This window comes from Nanorana parkeri, unplaced genomic scaffold, assembly GCF_000935625.1.
Source record: "Nanorana parkeri isolate BGI_ZX_2015 unplaced genomic scaffold, ASM93562v1 scaffold184, whole genome shotgun sequence".
Classification (NCBI taxonomy): domain Eukaryota; kingdom Metazoa; phylum Chordata; class Amphibia; order Anura; family Dicroglossidae; genus Nanorana; species Nanorana parkeri.
In genome coordinates this window covers 199,347-221,353 of record NW_017306452.1, presented here as the reverse complement: position 1 = coordinate 221,353, position 22,007 = coordinate 199,347, and the positions used below count along the sequence as shown (strand labels likewise).

General features: G+C 41.7%; 1 protein-coding gene across 2 annotated transcripts in view; it reads left to right on the top strand.

Annotated features, from left to right (window-relative positions):
• TAC1 (tachykinin precursor 1) overlaps positions 1-11,259 on the top strand; it is a 37,582-nt gene extending 26,323 nt beyond the window's left edge. Inside the window, exons 3-5 of one of the 2 annotated variants that reach the window (XM_018555125.1) lie at positions 679-702; positions 4,140-4,193; positions 11,128-11,259. In XM_018555125.1, the coding sequence (XP_018410627.1) occupies positions 679-702; positions 4,140-4,193; positions 11,128-11,177 (128 nt within the window). In that variant the 3' untranslated portion in view covers positions 11,178-11,259. The remainder of the gene's footprint in view (positions 1-678; positions 703-4,139; positions 4,194-11,127) is intronic. The other variant, XM_018555126.1, reaches the window with a different exon arrangement.
• The last annotated feature ends 10,748 nt before the right edge of the window (positions 11,260-22,007 follow it).

The window sequence follows — 22,007 nt, the reverse complement described above, 5'->3', positions numbered from 1 at the left end:
CCCCCGTTCAGGAGCCCACTCAAGGCCCCCCCCCCTCCCTGTCCATCGGGTTACAGATCAGACATGCCCACCATAAGCCTGATCTTTACTAACTGTAATGGGAAGTGATGCTATGCCTTTTGACTTAACACCTATAGTGAACTAAAGAGCGCTCATAGTAGATCTTTCATGGAATGTAAAACTTTTCGACTAAAACGCCCCTAAAGGGCTTGTGTCTATTATTACTATATGTGATTGGACCCCATAGCAAAATCAAATAGGGGGCCCCTACCTATCAGATCTCTATCTCATTATCTTATTATTCCTCCAGCAGTAAAGAATACAAATTGCATTAATTGCAATCATAGATATGATACCAAACTATATATATACTTATTTAAATTTGATAACAACTTTGGCACCCCATAGCAATTGTATGGCATGTTATACCAATTGGTACACCCTTGCAGTTAGTAAAATGCTCATCTGTATTGAAGAAAGATGTGCTATTAATAGGGTGTTCATGCGGTTTCATTCATCTCTGAAAACAGACTTTCTAAATGACATTGGTGGAATCTAATTATTTGCAGTATGTGGTAATGCTTCTTTGGAGCATAATGTTCTATCAGTGCACCGAATGCCCAGTATACCCAGATTGATGCATTGGCTGCACACTTTTGTCTTTTGTTCTGCCTGTAGGATTTGGTCAGATATCCCGCAAACGTAAGTCAGAACATCTGTGTGTAGAATTACGGATCATAATCAGTGATTGCTTGTGATTCATTAATGAAAGGACTTAGACATCGACTGCATGTTAAAAGGGAAAGTATAGTGTATTTTCAATGTGCGCTTATGTTGCATTATTTTTGTAGTGCTTACCTTAGAAGAGACATTTTCATATGATTTTTACGTTTTTTTTTTACAAGCTTACCAATTCAAATTGGCAACTAAATATAGATGTTTGCAGAATGGCCACTAGAGGGAGCTTTTAGTAGCTCAGTGCAATTGCCTGAGAGGGAGCAGGAAAGCTCAGCCATTGTGTAGCACTGTAAAGTAGGAAAAAGGGCCTGCGTATGGAATAAGCAGAGATGGCTGCCCCCCGTATGCTTATATAAATACAAATTATATACAGAAGGAAAGTTTTTAAAGCAGTAAGACACATGGGTTATTGATTTTTTTTTACAATAAGGTGAGATAATATACATGATAATAAAACGAATGAAAAGACTATACATTCCCTTTAAAGAAATCAACAGCAAATCAAAAAAATAAAGAATAAAGCAAAAAGCAAAAAGCAAATTTGTTTTTTGTTTATGTATTATTGTGCATGCCTATAGTAGATGTAACACATGCTATGTAGTCCTTCCATAAGTATATTTCTGAATGTCCTAAATTTTATAGGATTGTAAAGTTTTTCTATATATTTCCTTGTGTCCTGTCCATTACACTTTACACAATTTGAGGTAAGAGCCAACTTTGTATCAGTCAGATATTTAGTAATTGATCCATTCGGCTGCCCTCACTGCAAACAGGTCATGCTGACGCTCAGCCCTAATCCAACCCTAATTCAGGATAAAAAAGTGCATTTCTTCCCGATTCCATTGCATATTGCTGCTCAAGCCCTGAAGAGGGGAGTGTCCAATTCCCTCGAAATGCATTGGCTGTATCTAACAAGTCAAACGTACCTTTAGGCTATTTGATAGTTTGTTAGGTGCTCCTAACCACACATTCAAGATATTTAGTGTAGAGTAGATAGAGTAGAATTCCAGCCTAAACCTACTTCGCCAGTGAGAGTAAAGTAAGGGGAAATCTCCATAATAAAGACACAGACAGAAACCATTTGCTCCTCTATCCAAGCTAAATAGCAATTTTTGGATGCAGACCTACTTCATGAGGTGTGACCGTTACGATGGAGCGTCCAGTGACATCATCAAACAACTCCCATCCCATGTCCTAGCAATTTAACATGCTACTGTGAAATTTTCTGTGATGCCATCAAAATGACCTTTTCCCATTATTGGCAATATCACACAGGTCCCTCATCAAACCACTCTCCTTTCTCCATTTCTATATGCTGGCAGTTTAATGCTGGTTCTTATGGAACTCCCTGTGGCATCAACAAACCACTTTCCTTTCATAGACTCCCAACCCATGGCAGTAGCTACTTGGAACACTCTTTTAATATTAGAGGTTCTCAGAGGCCTCTCCATAGGCCATGGTGGTCAACCATTGGTCAGGTACACAAATGTCGGCAGATGTGCTATATTTAGCAATTTGGCTTTTTGCTTCCAGTCAAGCCCAGAACAAAAGGGGACACATGCTCCCTCTGGCCTCCGAGGAATATACTTAAGGAAGCTCACACTGAGAGAGCAGATCACTTTCAGTGATATATTGGCCCGATGTTATAGTTTACTGTACACAGCATTCCTGTAGCTGGTTACTTGATGTCACTGGCTCATAGAATCCATTATTTCCCAAATGTTACTGCAGTTTTTTCTATGATGGACACCTGATGGACTTTGCTTCAAGAGGCTAAAATTTCATTGCATTTTATTTCAAAAGCCCATTTCCCAGTAACCACAGCTGCTACGCTATGGACCGCACAATTATACCTCTTAGGCTGAAAGCAGCCAGTTAGTGGCAGCATGATGTAAGGTCACGGTGGGAGCCTGATTAGTAATAATGAGAGGATCAGTTGGCTGAAACAGGATTTGTACTAGATCAGACTGATACACAGTAAACGAATGTTGGCTGTGGACTGCTAATCTGCCTTTTAAAATAATCCACTAATTTGTGAACTGATCGCTATTTAGGGGAAGCCTATTATACATTCCCATCAATAAGCAGGTAGAACCCAATAAGAATCCGGCTTTTCCTGGGTTAAAAGGGTGCAGATTATTATGGGTTTCAATTTTCTTCCCTCTGTGACATCCTCTCCCCATAACCTCCTTAACCCTATGTGTCGGAAAAGTATGCTGCCCACTGGTCACTGTTGACTGAGATGTGAGCTCCCTGATAATATTAGTCCACTAAACACTTCATGGATTGTAAATATCTGCCCAATGAAGACATATCAGGACATATGAGCTAAAGAGCTCCTGTATGGCTCTCCAAGCCAGGAATAACATTCTTCAGCCTGTAGCTTTCAAGCATGGCACTGAAGTGGCCTTACCATACACAGTCTACATAAAGTTGCATCTCCTGAGCCCAAGATACAGGAACCAATTGCCAGGCAGCTAACAGGATAATATTGTAATATGTGAAAACTAACTTTATGTATGTTTTTCTACACAGTCCTTATGACCGACATGTTTGATTTCATAAATCACAGATAATTTCCATGTTGAACCCTGTATGAGCTCACCGCCATGTGTCTCTTCATTTGCCTGTTTTGACCAGTCTGCTAAAATCAGCTTCCTGCCCTGAGCAAAGGAGTATTGTGATTATAATCAAATCCATAATGCTAATATTTTTATAATTATTATATTTTTAGTATAAAAGGTGTCCACATACAATGATAATTACCATGTAATCAGCACGTGTAACTTTCAAAGGTTTGATTCCCATCAGAACCTGAGGAATATAAGAACTGCATGACCATAGTCTATAAAGTTACTGTAGTTGTGAAGACAGACACAAATATTATTGAACATAATATTTGTGTCTGGACACCTTTAGTGCTAATAATATGTGTAAAAATGCTGATATAAATGATAATGCTTATATAAATAAATATACGTTGTTATAAAAGCAGAATCTTTTTGAGACTCATGTGGCCCTTGAAAGAAAAATGTATCTAAAAATGCAAAATTCACAAACATTTTATAGTAGTTGGCAGATCTAACTTTATAAAAATTTAGAATTCTCGATATACAGTGGGGGGGGACTTTATCCAAACTGGAGCACACAAAATCTGGAGTAACTGTGCATGGCAACCAATCAGCTTCTCTCTGCAGTTTGCTCAGTTAAGCTTTGAAAAGAGAAGATTTTGTCTGCTCCAGGTTTGATAAATTCCCCTCAGTGTATCTACACTTCTGAGATTGATCTCATGATATGGACACTAATTTAGTCTAATTGTTACACAGTCAAGTACAACACTACACAATATCAATTCACTGACCTGAATAAAAACCCCAAACTTCAAATGTGTATTTTTTCAGGGTATAAATCAGATTCCTTTTATGGACTTATGGGCAAAAGATCTTTATTTTCTGGTATGTATTCCTCCTATGTATCATTTGTAGGGAATACTAATGAATGTCACAGAATTAAGTTTATAAACTGTGTTAAAAGGAAACTATTACTTTATTTTTTGCATAACCGTTTATTATATAATTATTATATAATAACAAGAATTGCAAATTCTGCAAATAAATGAATTTGTATTGATATTTTGTGTAGGCAGCCTTGTTACACCTAATCAGAGATATCTAGGATCTCTAGTTAAAATTTGCTTTATAAAAGTTATGATTCTAACGTTTCCTCCACAACAGATCACAGTTTAGGGCTTCCTGACCTTAAAAAGGTCCTTCCATCCACAAAAGATGTTATAGGTGGAGCCTGGCAGGCTGAGTCAGCCCCTATATTCTTATATGTACTGGATAATCAAAGATTGAGATTTCAATCTCAATATATCCCAACTTTGTTCCTGTCCAGTTGAGAGTTTGGGTGTCTCTGCCCATGAGGGATGGTGGGAGCCCCTCATAATGGGCACAGCAGATGTGCAGACCCGGGAACTCAGCACACGGGTGGTGGGAACACCTTATAATGGGAAAAGCAGGTGTGCAGACACTGGAACGCAGCGCAGGAATGGTGGGAACATCTTATAATGGGAAATGCAGGTGTGCAGATCCAGGAACTCAGCACAGTAATGGTGGGAGCCCTTCATAAAGGGCAACACAGGTGTGCAGGCCCAGGAACTAAGCATAGGGATGGTGGGAGGCAGGTGTACAGACCCAGGAAGTCAGTACAGGCATAGTGGTAGCCCCTCATAATGGACACAGCAGGTCTTCAGACCCAAGAACTCAGCAAAGGGATGGATGGGAACCCCTTATAATGGGCACAGTGGGCTTGTAGACTTGGGAAGTCAACATAGAGATTTCACTAAAAGAGTCTCCAAGTGATAGAAGAGAATGCCAGCTGGTTTAACTCTCCAGCATCTGCCAGATGCTGAAATATCAGTCTTGGGTAGACTGGCCCCTTAGGGTTATTAATGCAGGATCAACTCACTAAGCCAGCCATTCTCAACCAAGGTTCCATGGAAGCCTGGGGTCCCTCTAGAGGCTGCTAGTGGTTCATTGAGCTGTAGCTTACTGACCCCATATTTGATAGTGCCCATAGTTCTCGGGGCCAATGCCACCTCGCAGAGCCAGCAACATGAGGAGGGGAGAGGAAATGAATAATTACTAGGCTCTGCCATGTGATAAAAAGTGAAAATCTCCTATGTAGCAGCTTGGAAGGAATGTGATACAAACTAAGAGATCAATCTCATGAGATTTTAGCAGCACAATTAAGCAACTAAATATCCCACATGTAGCCCTAGGTTTGTTGTTTTACAGCAGCCATAAAGTGGAATTGTTCTCTAAGACACGAAACTGAGAGGACGGCTAGAAAGCAGAGTCTATTTAAACAGTATTGCATCATAAAAAAATGGATTTCTATGTATACTGTATATATATAATTGTGAGCCACAACTGCTAAGTCCAACCTTTTCTTTCTAAATTTCACTATACAGCCGCAGCTGGAATCTGATCATTAGAAGCAACAGTCAATTTTATTATTTCTTATCAAGTTGCTTTCTTACAAGGCAGAGCAGCCATTATGTGGGTGGATCAATCTCTATCATGCAACAGTTTTATCATCCACATTTCCTTCCTTACAAATGGGGGGCTTCTGACTCTGTGTAGGCCTCAGGCCCTCAGAATGTAAAGAACTGCTGAAAAGGGTCATCTCAGGAGCATGTCAAGCGTCACGTAATTAATAATGCATCCTGATTTATTTTGATGCCCTTTTTCTTCCCTTTAAGTGCGTACAGCTTGCACATCACTGATCAAACCCTGCTTAATTAATGACCCCCACAGGAACAAGTTTTTTTTAAAGCTTCGACTCAAACGATGACAAATTGCTCAACGACTTTAGGGGACGTTTTTGCTGACGAGTCAGATAATACTGCAAAGTTTGGGTGTTTGATGTCGAGTTTCACTGCTTATTGCTGTGGGGCAAGTTGCATAAGTCATTAAGGAAAAACAAAATATATATATAGTCAGGAGTGGAATGATTATCTTCACCCACATACATAATCTGGCATCACGCCTGTCCATTAATTTTTCTAGGTTAATGTGTTTGTCATTGTAAGAATGAAAGCACATCGCAAAATTGTTGTCTTTGCTCTTTTGCGTAAACATGTCACCTCTTATTAAAGGAGAATTATTTGAAAATGTATCATTGGAAAAATGTACTGTATATGTTCATGAAGAGTTAGACAATTTGTCAGAAAGTAATGGGAAATCCAAACTATTGCAGCTTTCATCAGTTTTGTCATTATAATGAGACAGCCTGTAGGGACGGCATCCCATTAGTTCATGTGGGGGGCTAACCTGCCGCCCCCTGTCCGGCCAAAGCTCTTCGCAACCAGTCACGCTCTGTCCAGTGTCCTGCCCAGCTGACGGATGTCACTGGTTGGTGTGCCGTCCAGCTCCCAGCAGTGACGTCAGTGAGCTGGGCGAGATGCCGGATAAAGCAAAAGCCAGAGGTAACATGAATCACCCTCCACTTTTACATGCACCACAAGCAATCCCCTCGGTAATGTGCACTGACAGAGATCATAAAATAGAATAATCTTTACCAATTCCCCACCCCAGAACACACACCACCTGCCTCAGGAGTTTCCCCCTGGATGTCATCAACAAAAGAAGCAAGGGAGAATCTTTGATTGAGGATAACTGTTTTGGTGACAACAGTCTGAGAGGGGATTACCATTTTTTTGTATGTTAAGCCACATTAAGCTCCCCAAACAACAAGCTAAATGTCACTCATTTGCCTTGTGGGAAACCAAAATCCTTAAAACTTCTAGGATAGGTTTGGGAAAACTTAGATTGTGCAAAGTTTCAGGGCAATTGATTGAAGTCTAGGCACTTTTTTACACTAAGCCATTTTCACATTAAGGGGGTTATTCAATAAACTTTTGCTAATCCTTTGGCTCGCTTCGGCTGCAGGAAACCTTCGGTTTAGCCGAACCATAGGGCTGCTGTACGGGCCATTCCGGGCTGAACACATATGCTTTGGTTTGGCCGAGCCGTAAGACACATCCAAAGTGGACCAACTCCCCTTATATTGTTAGAAGGGAAGTGAAGTGGGCCGAGGGGTAGCAGATGTATGGCTAAAAATAGCTGTACAGAGCTGCTGTGAATAGCCGAACATGCTTCAGCTCCCTGCACTTCGCTTCGGGTTATTCACTCGGCTGCCTTCGGCAGCTTAGTGAATAACCCCCTAAATGTTTTAGGATGTCCCCTTGGGGGGGTTCTCTGCTGATGTGATGATGTTAACGCAACCCTCTATTTGAATAGACCATGAATGAAGAGAGGGATCATTACACCCATTCATTCATAGCAAGTTCTCAGTCACCCGGTGACGCTGGGAAGAGTTGAGGTTTAACATAGACTATATACAAGTAAGAGTTTTTGAATCTTGTCTGATGTCCTCTTGCTGCTTTATTCCCTTTTACATATGTTCCTGACTCTCCTAGGGGAGCTATGTACGTTTTCAGTTGTCGTGTTTGTGATATATTTTTGAAAGATCTGGAACGCAGAGTTTGGGGTGGTGCTTCCGGCATTCATTGCCACTATTACTACCTGTAATTTTGCAAAAACTCACTGCTCTATTGTGCCGCCTTCCGGCTCCCTTTATTCCTCTGGAAATAGCTTGTGGATGCACAGTAGCTAAATACACCTCAAAAGCAATCCTAGCACAGACAGTAAAGTCTCATTCACAATACAACTATGCTTTAAAGCCTACTGAGTTTAAGTGCATTGCCATGAATTTTAGACATGTCATGTTACCTTTTTGAAAGAATTGCATTGACACGAATGGCAAAATTCAAGTCATTGCACCCAAATTGCAGCATGTAGGACATCTTTCAAAAGCCACATTATTAAAAAAATAAATAAATCGGGAGTCTGCAGGTAATTTCCAAGACCTCAATTTCCTATAGCCAGGAAACTGGAAAAAAATATTCTTTATGTATTTTTAAAGATTTTAAGACTTTCTTCATTCCATTCTTAACACATTATCATGTTATTATTTAAATAAAATCAGTTCTGATAAGCTCCTACAACAGTTGAACGTTCTTTACATTTTAGAAATGTATTAGTGATTGTACTTATACAGTATATCAATATCATTATATCAACTGACCATTATTTGCATAGAGATGTGAATGTAGGCAAAACATAACCCCAAGCTGGTTCACATAAAATAGAAAAAAGTTTTTTTTTTTTCCATTAAGATTTTTCAGGCGCTGGTTTTAATTGCTTGTTTGTTAATAATTGAAATGATCCTTCGGGATGTGTCTTCAAATGTTCACCGAATCCACATAGCTAGGCATCTGCTGGTAAACATGACAATTTAAAATTCAGTTTTATTATAATTATTGTTGAGCAAGATTACCTTTGCTCAACAATTCACATTCACATTCACAATTCACATTCTGGCATGCGTAATCCCTGTCCCTAACCCTACGAACTATGAGAGCACAGGATCTGATGGGCTTCCTCTTTTCTTGAGTTATGGAGGGCACTGAGGATTCTAAGGGATTGTGATAATATGCCTAATTAGAAAGTACTAAACGTCTTCATTGGGTGCTTTCTTATTGAATATATTATATAACTGGGGCGAGAAATTCTGTCCAGTGATCCTCTGCACCCTTTTTTAAATAAGTAAAAGCAGGATCCCCAGAAAGTCCACGGGTGCATGACATTAATAAGGGTTGAGGAACCCATTTCTATTCTACAGAGTAAATTGGAGCAAATCCTGGTGGTACATCATAAGCTAATGCTCATAATGATAAAACTGATAATTAGGGATGCACCAATGTTGTTTTTTTGGTATGGAGTACGAGTATATTTATATTTCGGTACACGCCAATACCGAGTACAGATACCGGTACTTCTACTAGCATGGAGCCGCCTTCCCGGGCAATCAAGGAGCCAGGCGGCGGGTAATGATTGGCCAGGAAGCTCGCTCCATGCTGTTTGACCGGCTTGTTGCTAATTGGCCGGGAAACCGGATTCCCAGTCAATTAGCATGGAGTCAGCCAAAAAGCATGGAGCCAGTTTGCCGGCCAATCAGGAATCCGCCCAACTTAATGATTTGCTGGGAAGCGGGCTCCATGTTTCGTCACGGCACTGCTGGTCAGAGGAAATCTCCCTCCGACCGGAAGTTCCGGTATCGTGGGTAGGTATCAAAGAATTTGGGCGAGTACTTGTGGTACTTGTGGTGATGCCTTACTAGTACATCCCTACTGATAATCACTGACAGTTTAATTTGTGGGGAAGTGCTTTATTCTTTATTAAAGCAGACTTAAAATAAAACCAGATTTGGGACTTTCAAGGTGCCAGAAATAAACATGTATCTTAAAAATTAATTCACATTTAATGTATAAAAATGTAAAAACAGCATTCAAAAGCCACTAAGGTACAGCACAATTATATTCCAGCATTGTTTGTATGTAATGCTGCCTCTGATAACCACTCAAAATGCATCAATCAATAGCTATAAAGTTGTATTAGGCATAGAGTAGAGAGAACTTACTGAACATACTATATGTGAGCACAGGAATCTCACCCTTCAGTTTTTGATCTATTTTTATTCCTTCTATTCTTTCAAAAACCAGGAAGCTACAGCACAGGGCAGGTCTTCTTTTATCTGCCCTTTGGGTCTTAAGAATTTCAGTTACCATTTCTTTCCTTCATATATTTTGTTCTTGTTTTAAAAATACAACATCTTAAAAATGTTGATGCTGACGCCGGTTTCTCATTTTCTTCCTCACTGTCGTCGAAAAGATGAAAAACTCAGCATCCTTTTCATCTCATTTTTAATCTGTTTCCAGTTTTCCTTCTTCAGTTTTCTACAGTGATCAGAGAATACTCTTGAAAATTATAATTTAAACCAGCCCTTTTTAACCTGTTTACCCCAGAGGAACTATTGAAATAATTCTCAAGTCTCAGCGAATCCCTGCTAAAATTAATTCATCAAGGATCAGTGGGAAAAATGGCCCTTACATTGGTGATCAGTGGGAAGTACATTGGTGGTCATTAGGAAGGATGCTCTTTACATTGGTGTCCAGTGGGAAGAATGCCTCTTACATTGGTGTCCATTAGGAAGAATGCCCTTTAGGTTGGTGGTCAGTGGGAAGAATGCTCTTTACATTGTTGGGCAATGAGAATAATGCCAGTTACATTGGTGATCAGTGGGAAGAAGGCCCCTTACATTGGTAGTTAATGGGAATAATGTTCCTTACATTGGTGGCCAGTTGGAAGAATGCTCCTTACATTGGTGGTCAGTAGCAGGAATGCTTCTTACCTTTGTGGTCAATGAGAATAATGTCCACCTTACATTGGTGGTCAGTGGGAAAACTGTTTCTTACACGGGTGGTCAGTGGGAAGAATTCCCCTTGCATTGGTAGTCAGTAGGAACAATGCTCCTTACATTGGTGGTCAGTGGGAAGGATGCTTCTTTTATTGGTGCCTCTTACAGTGGTGGTCACAATGGCACCCCTACAGACAGCTAAAAAGATAAATGGCTTTGGACCTGGATGTATGCAGACATCATCAGATGTGAGGACCATTAGCCCCAGCACACGGAACCCTTAGCAATCTCTGGAGGAACCCTAGGGTTCCACAGAACCAAGTTGATAATGGGTGATTTTAACAGACCTAAGATTGCTTGGAACAAAGTATTGTTAAAAAAACTACTGTGCAATATTCAGATGCTGTCATAAGCCCAGTCGTGAATGGTTCTCTTAAGATTTTATATAATATCAGATTTTAATGAAGAACTTTTATTTTTGGCAATCAAAACAATATTTTCCATTAGCTTTGTTGATTATTTCTGCTTTTAAAAAAAAAACTGCTTTCTCTTTCTTCCCCTCAGGATCAGCAGAAAGAAACACGATACATAACTACGAAAGAAGACGCAAATGAGATATCCTCCCCGGTTGCATTGGCCAGGCTTCATTCCCTGAGACAGAAGATGAAGTGTAATATAATATATCCAGTGTAAAATGAATATCTATTTATTTTAAGATTGATTGTTTTAGCTTGTATATTCAATAAATTTATTATTTTTAATAGTGTGGCAATGATACTTGTTACATACGTGTGCTGTGGTTCTATGATTATGTACATGGAGGTGAATTTTCTGGGGTGGGCTACTGTAGACTAATGAGGCAGTATTCCCTTTTTGAAGAGGTAGAGTTTCTGTAGGCTGCCATTGTGAAGTGTAATGAAACTGTATTCAAGTGGGTTGTCACAGGGTTGCCTACCCCTTAAAAGAAGATTCCATCCAAAGGTTTTTTTTGGGGGGGTTGGTTGACGTAAGATAGGGTTATTAGGCGGACTTTCTTCCATGCTCCCAGGCTGGTTACCCAATGTTGAAAATGCCCCTCGCTTGTTGCTTTCTCCTTTAGTTCTTTTGTAGCCATGTTACTTACGCTATGTATTGAACAGGAGAGTTTACCAATGTTTGAAGGGAACCTCCTGGCACACAAGCTTGTGGGCTGCACGAAAAATGGAGAAGGACATGCTAAGAATTGAGGTTGGAGGTGGGTCAGACTAAAACTCTTGCCTTCTTACACCCAATTTAATTAAATATAAACCTGTGCTTTGTGCAGGCAGCAGGTTCACTTAAATTGCCTACTTCCTTGCAGCTAATGCTTCCTTATCCTCCCCTGATGCTCTTTTCAACCATTAGGATGAGAAGAAGCCTGGTTTAAGCTACAGGTAGCTCTATTTGGAGCTTTTTCGGGGCTGAGGACTCTCTTCACTCCCTTGTGGCAGCACTAGGCCAATAACCAAGCACCAGCACTGCCACATGAGAGGAAGGGGAGTGAGTCACATGTTCCACAATACCTGGTATTTATCTTTGCTACCAACAGCTAAACGGAGCTTCGAGGGAGCAAATGCTGCTGGGAAGGGCCGACATTAAAGCCAATATCTGTTTGTAAAAACATTGGGAAGAAAGTCTTTCTTCAAAAAACCTGCCACCTATTAGGAACACATTTTGTAGCCTCAAGCAACAGTCTCTCGAATTGTGCTTTGCCACAAAGTGTCTACTCTTTTTTGGCGGGATGCCCAATGAAATAAGCCATTTTCACAGTTGTCGGTGAGTGACAGAAATGCAATGTTGTTTCAATGTTAACACATGAAAAAAAAGATGTTGTACCTTTGTTATTTGGAATAAATTGGTATCATTGCAGCATGTTTCTTTTCTGTTTTCTTTTTTTTTTGTTCCCTGAACGTGAATCCAAAGTCTTCATTTCATAGTACAGATGTTTTTTCTGATAGTGGCACTTTGAATAAAAAAAGAGATTTTGCAACATTTCCTTTCGTTTGTGGCTTGTTCATTTTGTGGTCGCTGGTTGGAGGTTGTGTGGTGAACGGGTGAATTTCATGTCTGTGTTACCTTCCTGAAAATCATCCACATAAAGGAGGCAATGTATAATGGCATAGAAAAAAAGGGGAGAGGAGGTCGCAAACACTATCCAGTGGTAGTCAGAGGACAAGCCCAGGTCAGTTGCCAAAGGTATCAGGTATGAAGCGGAAGACGATGAGAGTAGTCGGTGAATCAGCAGCCAAAGGTCGGTACATAGGTAACAGTATGAGAGGATTGTATCACAGAAGGAGCAGGAAGCAAGATATTGGCAGGAGCACAATAATCTGGCAAACAGGAAGTGCATAGGCACGGCTTAAATATGAAGTTCAAGGGAGGAGCTAGGAGTTCAGAGTTCAGCAGAAACTAGGTTTACCTGAGGATTACACATGAGATCAGGAAAGGAGCTATTCAAGGTTCTAAGGTGGCTCAGCAGGTAGAACCACTGCCAGCTACAGCCAGCTTTAGATCCGGTTCGTGACAGAAACACATCAGAGAGGGAGCCAAGGTGTTTTTCTTTACTGTGTAATAATGATGTGTGGCTGAGATGAGCTGGGAGCTAGGACCCATGACCCATGATTGAACGGCTGTGGGTATTATTTATCTGCGTGACCTTTCCCTTTATCTTCCTGTTCTTTCTCTGAGGCAATACAATCCATACAATCCATACAAACTACTCCCTCCCTATCTAAAACTAAAACAAAAAAATTAAATAAATAAAATTGGCTTTGGCTCTTTAAACCTTTTACTAACACTGCGTTTTCTCAGCAGTGTCTCTGAAATAATCATTTAAAGTAGCATAAAAAATGTCTTTCAATTTTTGCCCAAGCACTTACAGTCATCATGTTTCCAAACAGTTGGCTCCCACTCTCTCAGCTCGGCTTCCCTGAACTTCCTGTCTAGTACTTGTCCAGCACAAGATCACAAGGAACAGAGCAGTCTCCAACAGCTGTTTATCGATTAGCTTGGAGCAGAGAGAAGGGAGCAGCGGGGAGCAAAGAGAAGGGAAATGGTTTGCTGTGCTGTCTGGAGACACACACAGCTAACTATCACACACAAGGGTGGCTCCATAGGACCCTACAATATGATATCAGGACCAGTGCTCATGGACCAGCTGATTCTGCAGGAAACTAAAATGCTAAACATCAAGGAGCAGCATCCATTGTAAGTGATTTCATCAGCATCTGAAATAGCCTAAAAATCTTTTGACTTTAATATCACTTTAAAATAAGGTCACCCAGAAAAATAAGCCACCTAACAGTTTCTTATAACTCTCATGGGATGTGGTGATTACTAGGGATGCACCAATACCATTTTTCTGGTATCCAGTACGGTTACCGATATTTCTTTTTTTGGTACTCGCTGATACCGAGTACTGGTGCCTTGTGCCCCGATAATCAGGAAGTAGGGCAGCAGATCATGACTAATCACCCGGCTTCCTGATTGCCTGGAAAGCCTGTGTTCCATCGAAAGAACACCGTCTTCACTTGCCGAGGCTTGCTGGCTTCCTGACCAATCAGGAAGCCGGGAGGTGGGTCATTACGTGCCGCCCAACTTCCTGATCGGTTAGAAAGCCAGACTGCCTAGCAACAAGTGAAGCCAGCTTCCTAGCCAATCAGGAAGCCAGGTGGCATGTCATGACCCGCCTCCCAGCTTCCTGATCGGCTAGCAACCCTGCTTCACTCATTGCTAGGCAGCCTGGCTTCCTGATCAATCAGAAAGCCAGTCAGGAAGCCGGGAGGCGAGTCATAGCCCAATCGCCCGGCTTCCTGATTGGAAAGGAAGCCAGCTCCATGTTCCCTCACAGCACTGCCGGTCAGAGGAAATCTCCCTCTGACCGGAGGTTTTCCAGTATTGGCGGTAAGTATTGGAGAATTTGGACAAGTACGAGTGCTCGACCAAATACTCGGTATCGGCACGAATATCAATACTAGTATCGGTATCGGTGCATCCCTAGTGATCACATCTCTGTCCTTTAATTCCCAAATCTGTACACTTGCTGTGGCCTTTAGGGGGGGATCCTACTCCCCCTGCTGGAGTGGAAACATCACAAGCAGGGTGGGAACACTCAAAACTGCAAAATAAATGGGGACAGAGAAGTCAAGAACTATGGCAAAGCGATTTCCTCACTGGAGTCTCAAAGAGGAATAAGTATCCAGCAGGTGATTTAATACACCAGACTCCATCTGCAGCTCAAAGAAGAACTCCGGGCATGTACAAAATCATCCCTTGCAGTGGGGCTACCCCCAGAGTGCAAGGGTTAGGTGCTCATTTTGCTGTAGGGCCTAAAATAAAAAATATATACTCACTCGGCTTTGTGACAGTGACTGCTCACCGCTCTACCCCTACACGCCAGTTGCGGAATGTCTCCGCGTCCTCACCTCCAATGCAATTAAATGGACGTGACGATGTCAGGGGTCCTTAGAGCACCAGAAAAGAGGCTGCAGGGGCCGGTCTGGCAGAAAGGTGGGACCAGGGATCAGGTCAGTATATATTTTTTATTTTAGACCCTAGACAAAAAGCAAAACCTTAACCTTTGCACTGGAGGGGTAGCCCCACTGCAAGGGTTAATTTTATACATGCCCGGAGTTCTTTAAACATCACTTTTGGTGAACTGGTACTTTAAGCAACATTCCTCCCTAGTACCGGTATAGTTATTGGCAAGCTTTGATGATTCAAAATGACACAAATTTGCAGCTCAGTAACCACAGTCCGTATAAAAGGAAACCAGAATGCCAATTTCCCTGGTTACATTTTGGGGTTTTTATTATAGTTTATCTTTAAAAAATGTTTATGTAACCTTCACATTTTAAATGCTGGCTGTATGATATTCCCATGATTATGTTACATGTTCAGATTTGTAGATCGTTTTATAGTAGCTATCTGCTTTTCACTGAAGTCGCCCTCTCTCCTAACCGCTGCTGAAATAAAATTTCAGGTTGGCTTATTATGTTAGCCCTCCCCCATCCTAAAACCCATGATACAAAAATTAAGTGAAAAAAGTTAACTAATGGACTTATCCTGTCCCAAATTTCACTCATGGAACCTAGGCAAGGGTGACCTCAACACCATGTGGGTGATACTTTGAAGAATGCAGAGTAGCCTAAATCTTGCAAGCAGATGCTACAGAACTTTGATACATGGGAGGCCCTGCAAGCTCCACCAGGCTTGACAAAGTCTAAATAAAAGTCGATTGAACTGGGTGGAAAATTATTGGCTGAACAGTGAATGCATTTGACTGGATGCCATTACTGTTCAGCCAATAGTTGTCACGTCGACTTTTGTTCGGGCATTCATGTAGTCGTGGATGCTGCAGCTGTCTACATACAATACCTGCCAGTGGAGATTGCTCCATTCACGCTGTTAGAGTGGATGGGGGAATCAACTGATTTTCCCTTGTCTAGCCATGGACTTAAAGGATTATTAAATCCTCAGCGTATTTTTGCATGTATGCACTGCTAGCAAAAGGGTTAACACTTATCTGTGTCTCCGCCGCATGCTCTCATCCGAAGAGCTAAAGATTCTTGGGTGGCCGTAAAGGATCATGGGGCGAGCACATGCGCAGTAGAGATCTTCGGCTGGGAGACTAGGAGAGACACAAGGTAAGTTAATGGAGGCAGCGCCGTGCACCCGCACAGACACTGTGGGTTAGGAAGTACCAGGAAGTGAGAGGAGTCAGCGCTAGATCAGAGACCGGGAACCAGCGCTGGAGGGACTCCTAAAAACTACAGTAAAGAAGAAGATGATCGGATCAAGAGGCATCATTTAAGTCCTTACTCTAGCACTGGGAAGGGGGGATTTGGCTTTCATGTCACTTTAATGAAGGAAAACCGAGATGGATTTTAAGTAATCTGGCCATTGAATAACATCTTGGTGGCTGGGCAGGAGTTAAGCATCCCCTCTGTTCCTCTGCAATGCAGGTCTGTGGGAGGACACTTGTGATGAGGGGTGTGGCTGTTACTGAGCTATGCCCACACACACCACTGTAGTGTGAGGCCAGAAAGCAGCATTTTTAATGAGAGAAAAAAAATATTTTTTAAACAGAAATAATTTACAAATGATAACATCATACAGAGACCAAAATGATAAAAAGGTGTGATGCTTCAAATGGGTTTTAAGGGACAACTACTTTTCCATAAAATTGTAAAGTAAGTGAACCACTTCCCCCTCAAGATTGCAGCTTCCTGGTAAAATATTTACCTTCCTCACTTCCTACTTACTTTACGTCTCACTTCCTGCCTCTTTAACACGAGAAATTAGGAAAACGCGTGAGCAGGACAGGAAGGCGCAGGCAATCATATAAACCTCACAGGGGTCAACACTTCCACACTCCTCTAAAATGTATTTATAATGTTCGATGTGCCCATTGGAGAGATTTCATAGCACTTCTTGTCTCACAGCACTGTGAAAGGAAATGAGGGAAATCTACCCAGGGAGGACACTGATGCGATATAAACACAAAAGACAGAAAGCACTCCTAAGACGAGTTGCTGCACACCAATTGTTAAAAGTTTATTTATGCAAATACAAAAAAGTAGATAAAAAATACTAACGGTGCACCTCATCCCACGAAAAACACCTAAAAACAAACCAGTCTGAGAATAAGACAAAATACTGGAAAGTTTTCTTTAATTGTGAAATTATTTAAGCCTGATATGATTCACGTGAGAAGCTTTTGCAAATCTGGTATCCCTGGATTGGTCATGCTCATCTAAATTATATATATATTGGGGATGCACCGATACCGTTTTTTCCATATCGAGTACCGATATCTTTTTTCCTGGTACTGGCCGATACCAAGTACCGACTACCAGTGTCATGTGCCCCGATTATCAGAAAGTTGGGCAGCGGATCATATCCTGTCGCCCGGCTTCCTAATTGCCTGTGAAGCCGGTGTTCTAGCAAAAGAACACCGGCTTCACTTGTAGAGGCTGCCTGGCTTCCTGACAAATCAGGAAACCAGGAGGTGAGTCATGAGGTGCCGTCCGGGTTCCTGATTGGTCAGGAACCAAAGCCGCCTTCCTAGCCAATCACGAAGCCGGGAGGCAGGTCATAACCCACCACCCAACTTCCTGATTGGAACGGAAGCCGACTCCATGCTCCGTCGGCACTGCCAGTCAGAGGGAGATACTCTCCCAAATACTCGGTATTGGCACCGATCGGTGCATCCCATATATATATATATACACTATATCGCCAAAAGTATTGGGACGCCGGCCTGAGTAGGAAAGCCTGTCCCCTGCCAGTATGCTACAGAGAAGGACTTTTGCTCTTTTTCTAAAAGCCATGGTCTCTTTGCAGAGGTCCAACATGGCCCCTGCTGAGTCAGAGCTAAAGCTCTCCAACCAGCAGGGAGCATGAGCTTTGCTGATGGCAGAGCTATCGGTCTGATTAACGTTGGCAGCTTTTTGACCATTGCAGAGGGGCCACTACTTCCACACAAAGGGTCCTTTTCGGCAACATGCTGGCAGGGGACCGTCTTTTCTGCTTAGGATGTGCCAGTGGCAAACTCTAAGACTTTGCACACCTTTTCATTTTCTGCACATGGGATATAATTAACCGACTTAAACTGTGAGTCCAATTGGGCTTTAACTATTCCCAACTTGTTATTTCTTATTCAGTTTGCCCGGAGTTCCGCTTTAACTGCAATTGACGAGACCCCTTCAATGAGGAATACCGTAGAGTAGAAATGGACCGCACAGGCGTAGGAGTGTGCAGGGGAAGTTAAAGGCTGATAAACCGGACAATTCCTCATTACTTCAATATGGATAGTTTCTACTTCTGCAAACGACCCTTATAAATCATTCAGGAGGAGTTTAATCAGGAGAAAGAATAAGAATTGTGTCTTTACCCAATGAAGCGCAAGATGGCCAGCGGCCAAAGCCAATGTTAAAAAAAAACATTCCGTAGAGGAGACGAAATATAACAACTACTTCCACAAGTAAAATACAAGTAAATATAGAAATAGAAATAATGAATACAACGAGAATAATGTATTCAGATAAAGAACCATCCGGTATAAATATCTGTACTATATTCAGCGTCTTTAACATATTGAGTTTAAGTTGTGCGGACTTTTCACCGTCTTTGAAAAACAAGTGTTAGTGATACTAACCTGTACTATAGTGCTGTAGTAAATAATGGCCTCCCATTAAAAAAATATATCTGCTGCAACACTTATTTATAAATGTATCCGCACTTACAGTTTTCTCATAGTCCCCCTGCAAAGTCCCACAAGTACCGGTTGCTCCTGCCCAGAGAAGCCCACCAAATGCAGCTTCCTGTGATGGGGTGCCAACGATGCTGCACTGCTCCTGAATTCAGGGCTTATAGATCTATATATATCTACTGCAATACTTAATTATAAATGTGTCTGCACTTACAGTTTTCTTATAGTCAACCTGCAAAGTCCTACAAGTATCTGATGCTCCTGCCCAGAGAAGCCCACCAAATGCAGCTTCCTGTGATGGGGTGCCAACGATGCTGCACTGCTCCTGAATTCAAAGCTTACATATCTGCTGCAACACTTAATTATAAATGTGTCTGCACTTACAGTTTTCTCATAGTCAACCTGCAAAGTCCTACGAGTGCCTGCTACTCCTGCCATTGAACTCCACGTAATGCAACTTTCAGTGATCCTGTGGTGGGGTGGCAACAATGGTGCACCGCTCCTAAATTAAGAGTATCTCTCTCTCTCTCTCTCTCTCTCTCTCTCCAGTATATATAGTATATATTAATGTAATCGATATTTGACATAAGAAAATGTAAAAGAAACCCCTGTTGTTTCCCTTTAAATTTGATGTCTAATGGAAACTATACAATAATGCCGTGTATGAGCAGTAAAATGAGCAGAACGCGAAGACGCGGCGCAGTACGCCTGCTCCATTCTTCCTTTGACTGCTCATCCACAGTTGTCAGCTCGCCTTTGCTTTAATGCCGTGATGGATTATAATGTATTCCGCGCACAATGGGTCATTCATTATGGGAATATTGAGTATCCGTCTGCACTGGATTTTGTAATTAACTTCTTAAACAAACAATTATTTTCTGTTGGAAGGAGCAAGATAATGACAGCGGTACAAGACCGAAGCCGAACGGTTTAATCTCCAAACAAAGTGCCGATTTAAATAGCCGTACTTTAGAATGACAGATTTATGAAGCTCCGTGTTCAATTTGGGAATCATTTTTGGACAAATTAGCACTGAATTTAGTAAAAAGAGGAAATGATAACAAATTGTGAGAAGACTGTTTAGGAAATTAAAGGGATCCTGTGCTTTACAAGGAATGGGGGGTGGGGCTGCGTTGGGTTTTTCAGGACGGGTTCCCTGACAGACCATGCTGGTGTCATGCACATTTAAAAGGCAACGTGTAGGCTCCATCAGAGGTTTGTGTGAGGGATGACAATGTAGGAGCACAATTATGAGACAGGGAGGGAGTGTTGTCACCCCATAACAGGAAGTGCCTTCATGGAAGGATCACCACGGATTATTTTCATTAAGGCTGCAGATTAAAACATATTAAAAATGACTTTTAAAATTCCACTTAACATGTTAAAGATTTTATGACATTTGGGTGATAAGGTTTACATTTACTTTAAAGTGCACTTGTACCCAGACTATGGACCTTGAAGTATTTACATATACCTAAAAATCATCAAAAGTGCTTTAAAACAAGCCATCAATAACCTCCGTAGCTGCAGGTACTATGAAGTTATTCATCCGCAAAGATCATAACAGAGACTCTCAAGTTGGTACAGTCAGCTTCTAACATTTTACAGCACCTGCTGATTGTTTACATTAGAAGGACAAAGGGAGAACATAAAAAAAACAACCATAACGTATCATCCCCTCACATAGAGCTATAATCCCTTGCCACTGCCTTCCGCTGGCCTTTTAAGGGGGTTCTGAATGTTGGGAGTTGCAGACGTGCTTCCTGATCAAGTGGTCACTGTGAATGGGTGTATCAGTGGTCACATGTTTAGTAGCCTATCCCACCATTTACCAATCATAAACAGTGACCGGGAGCTTCTGGGTTCATTCACCACAGGGACGATCCTGTGATGGGGTGACAACAATGCTGCACTGCTCCTGAACTCAGAGCAGATGAAGTGGATGTAAATGGATGTTCACTGATCTTCCCATCTGTCATGCCAGTCCCGGGCCCACAGCAAGGGCAACGGAGGCTGGGCTACATGGCGGCGGTAGCTCAGTTAGATGGTACCTTCGATTGCCCGTGTAAGCGATCGAGTGGCTTTTCAGCCACCTAAATCCCTTCCAGTGTAAAGCCAACAACTGGTTTTATACATATAAGTAAACACCACAGCCAGGAGTATGCTTACAGGTCCCTATTGCCGCCACCATACGGCATTTGGTGGCAAAAGCGAAAGGGTTAAATGCTGGTTGTGTAACCTCTTGCAGTTGAAGAAGCACAGCCAGTACCTGAGAAGTAGGTACAGAGACTGGCTCAGGTAGGAAACTGGTGGTGTCCAGGAGTAGGAGGGCCGGCCAACTTGGTGGTGGTGTTGGGCCCCCTCGTCTGGACTACACGTCTAGTAACCCATGACCTTGGTCTTAAATGGGACCCCGTTAGACCTGGTCTGCAACCATGGAATACCATGGAATCCCAAACAACTACATGGTGACAAGTTTCCTTCAATGCCCTATTGAAGGAAGAAAGTGGAAAGACTGGGATTGGAACTGGCTGGGCAACCCGCAGCCAAGGGGCTCTACAAAATATATACACATTAACAAGGTTTTTAGAACATGAACACCTATTGATAACATTGTTGCCATGAAGCTTATCGCTTTTACAAACATATTAAAATAACTGAAAAGATGATACATTCGCTATGAGCCGTGTTATATCTTTCTTTGGAAGGATGACTTCCTTTGCCTCCTGCTCTGCTATTTAGGTTAATACCTGTCATTTGGTGTAGCGTGTACCGGCTGGAGACGTCTACAGTCTCTGCAAACACAACGACGGTAAATTTCATATATTTAGAGATTCTAAATGTGGGGTCTCTTTGTAGCGCGATGAGAAAAATCCTGTTTTGATGTAGAAGATGACCTAGTGTTCTATATAAACTGGATGAAAAAAGACTTCTAGAAGATTTATATTAACTTCTGAAAAAAGGGGAACCCTTTACAGGCGGATCATTTCATCTTCAGCGGGTCAATAGAAAGTGGCTTTTCTTATGATCAAATGGAATTCTTTTTATATTTTAGATTTTTGGACCCGGAGATTTTTAGGAAGTTGTCGTTATTTATTGGTTACCAGGTAAAGTATTGTGTTTTCCATATTTTTCCTTAACACTAAACTCCAGGCTGGTATAAAAGACACAAACAATTGCAGCTCTATAGTTGGGACCATCCATATACTGTGCC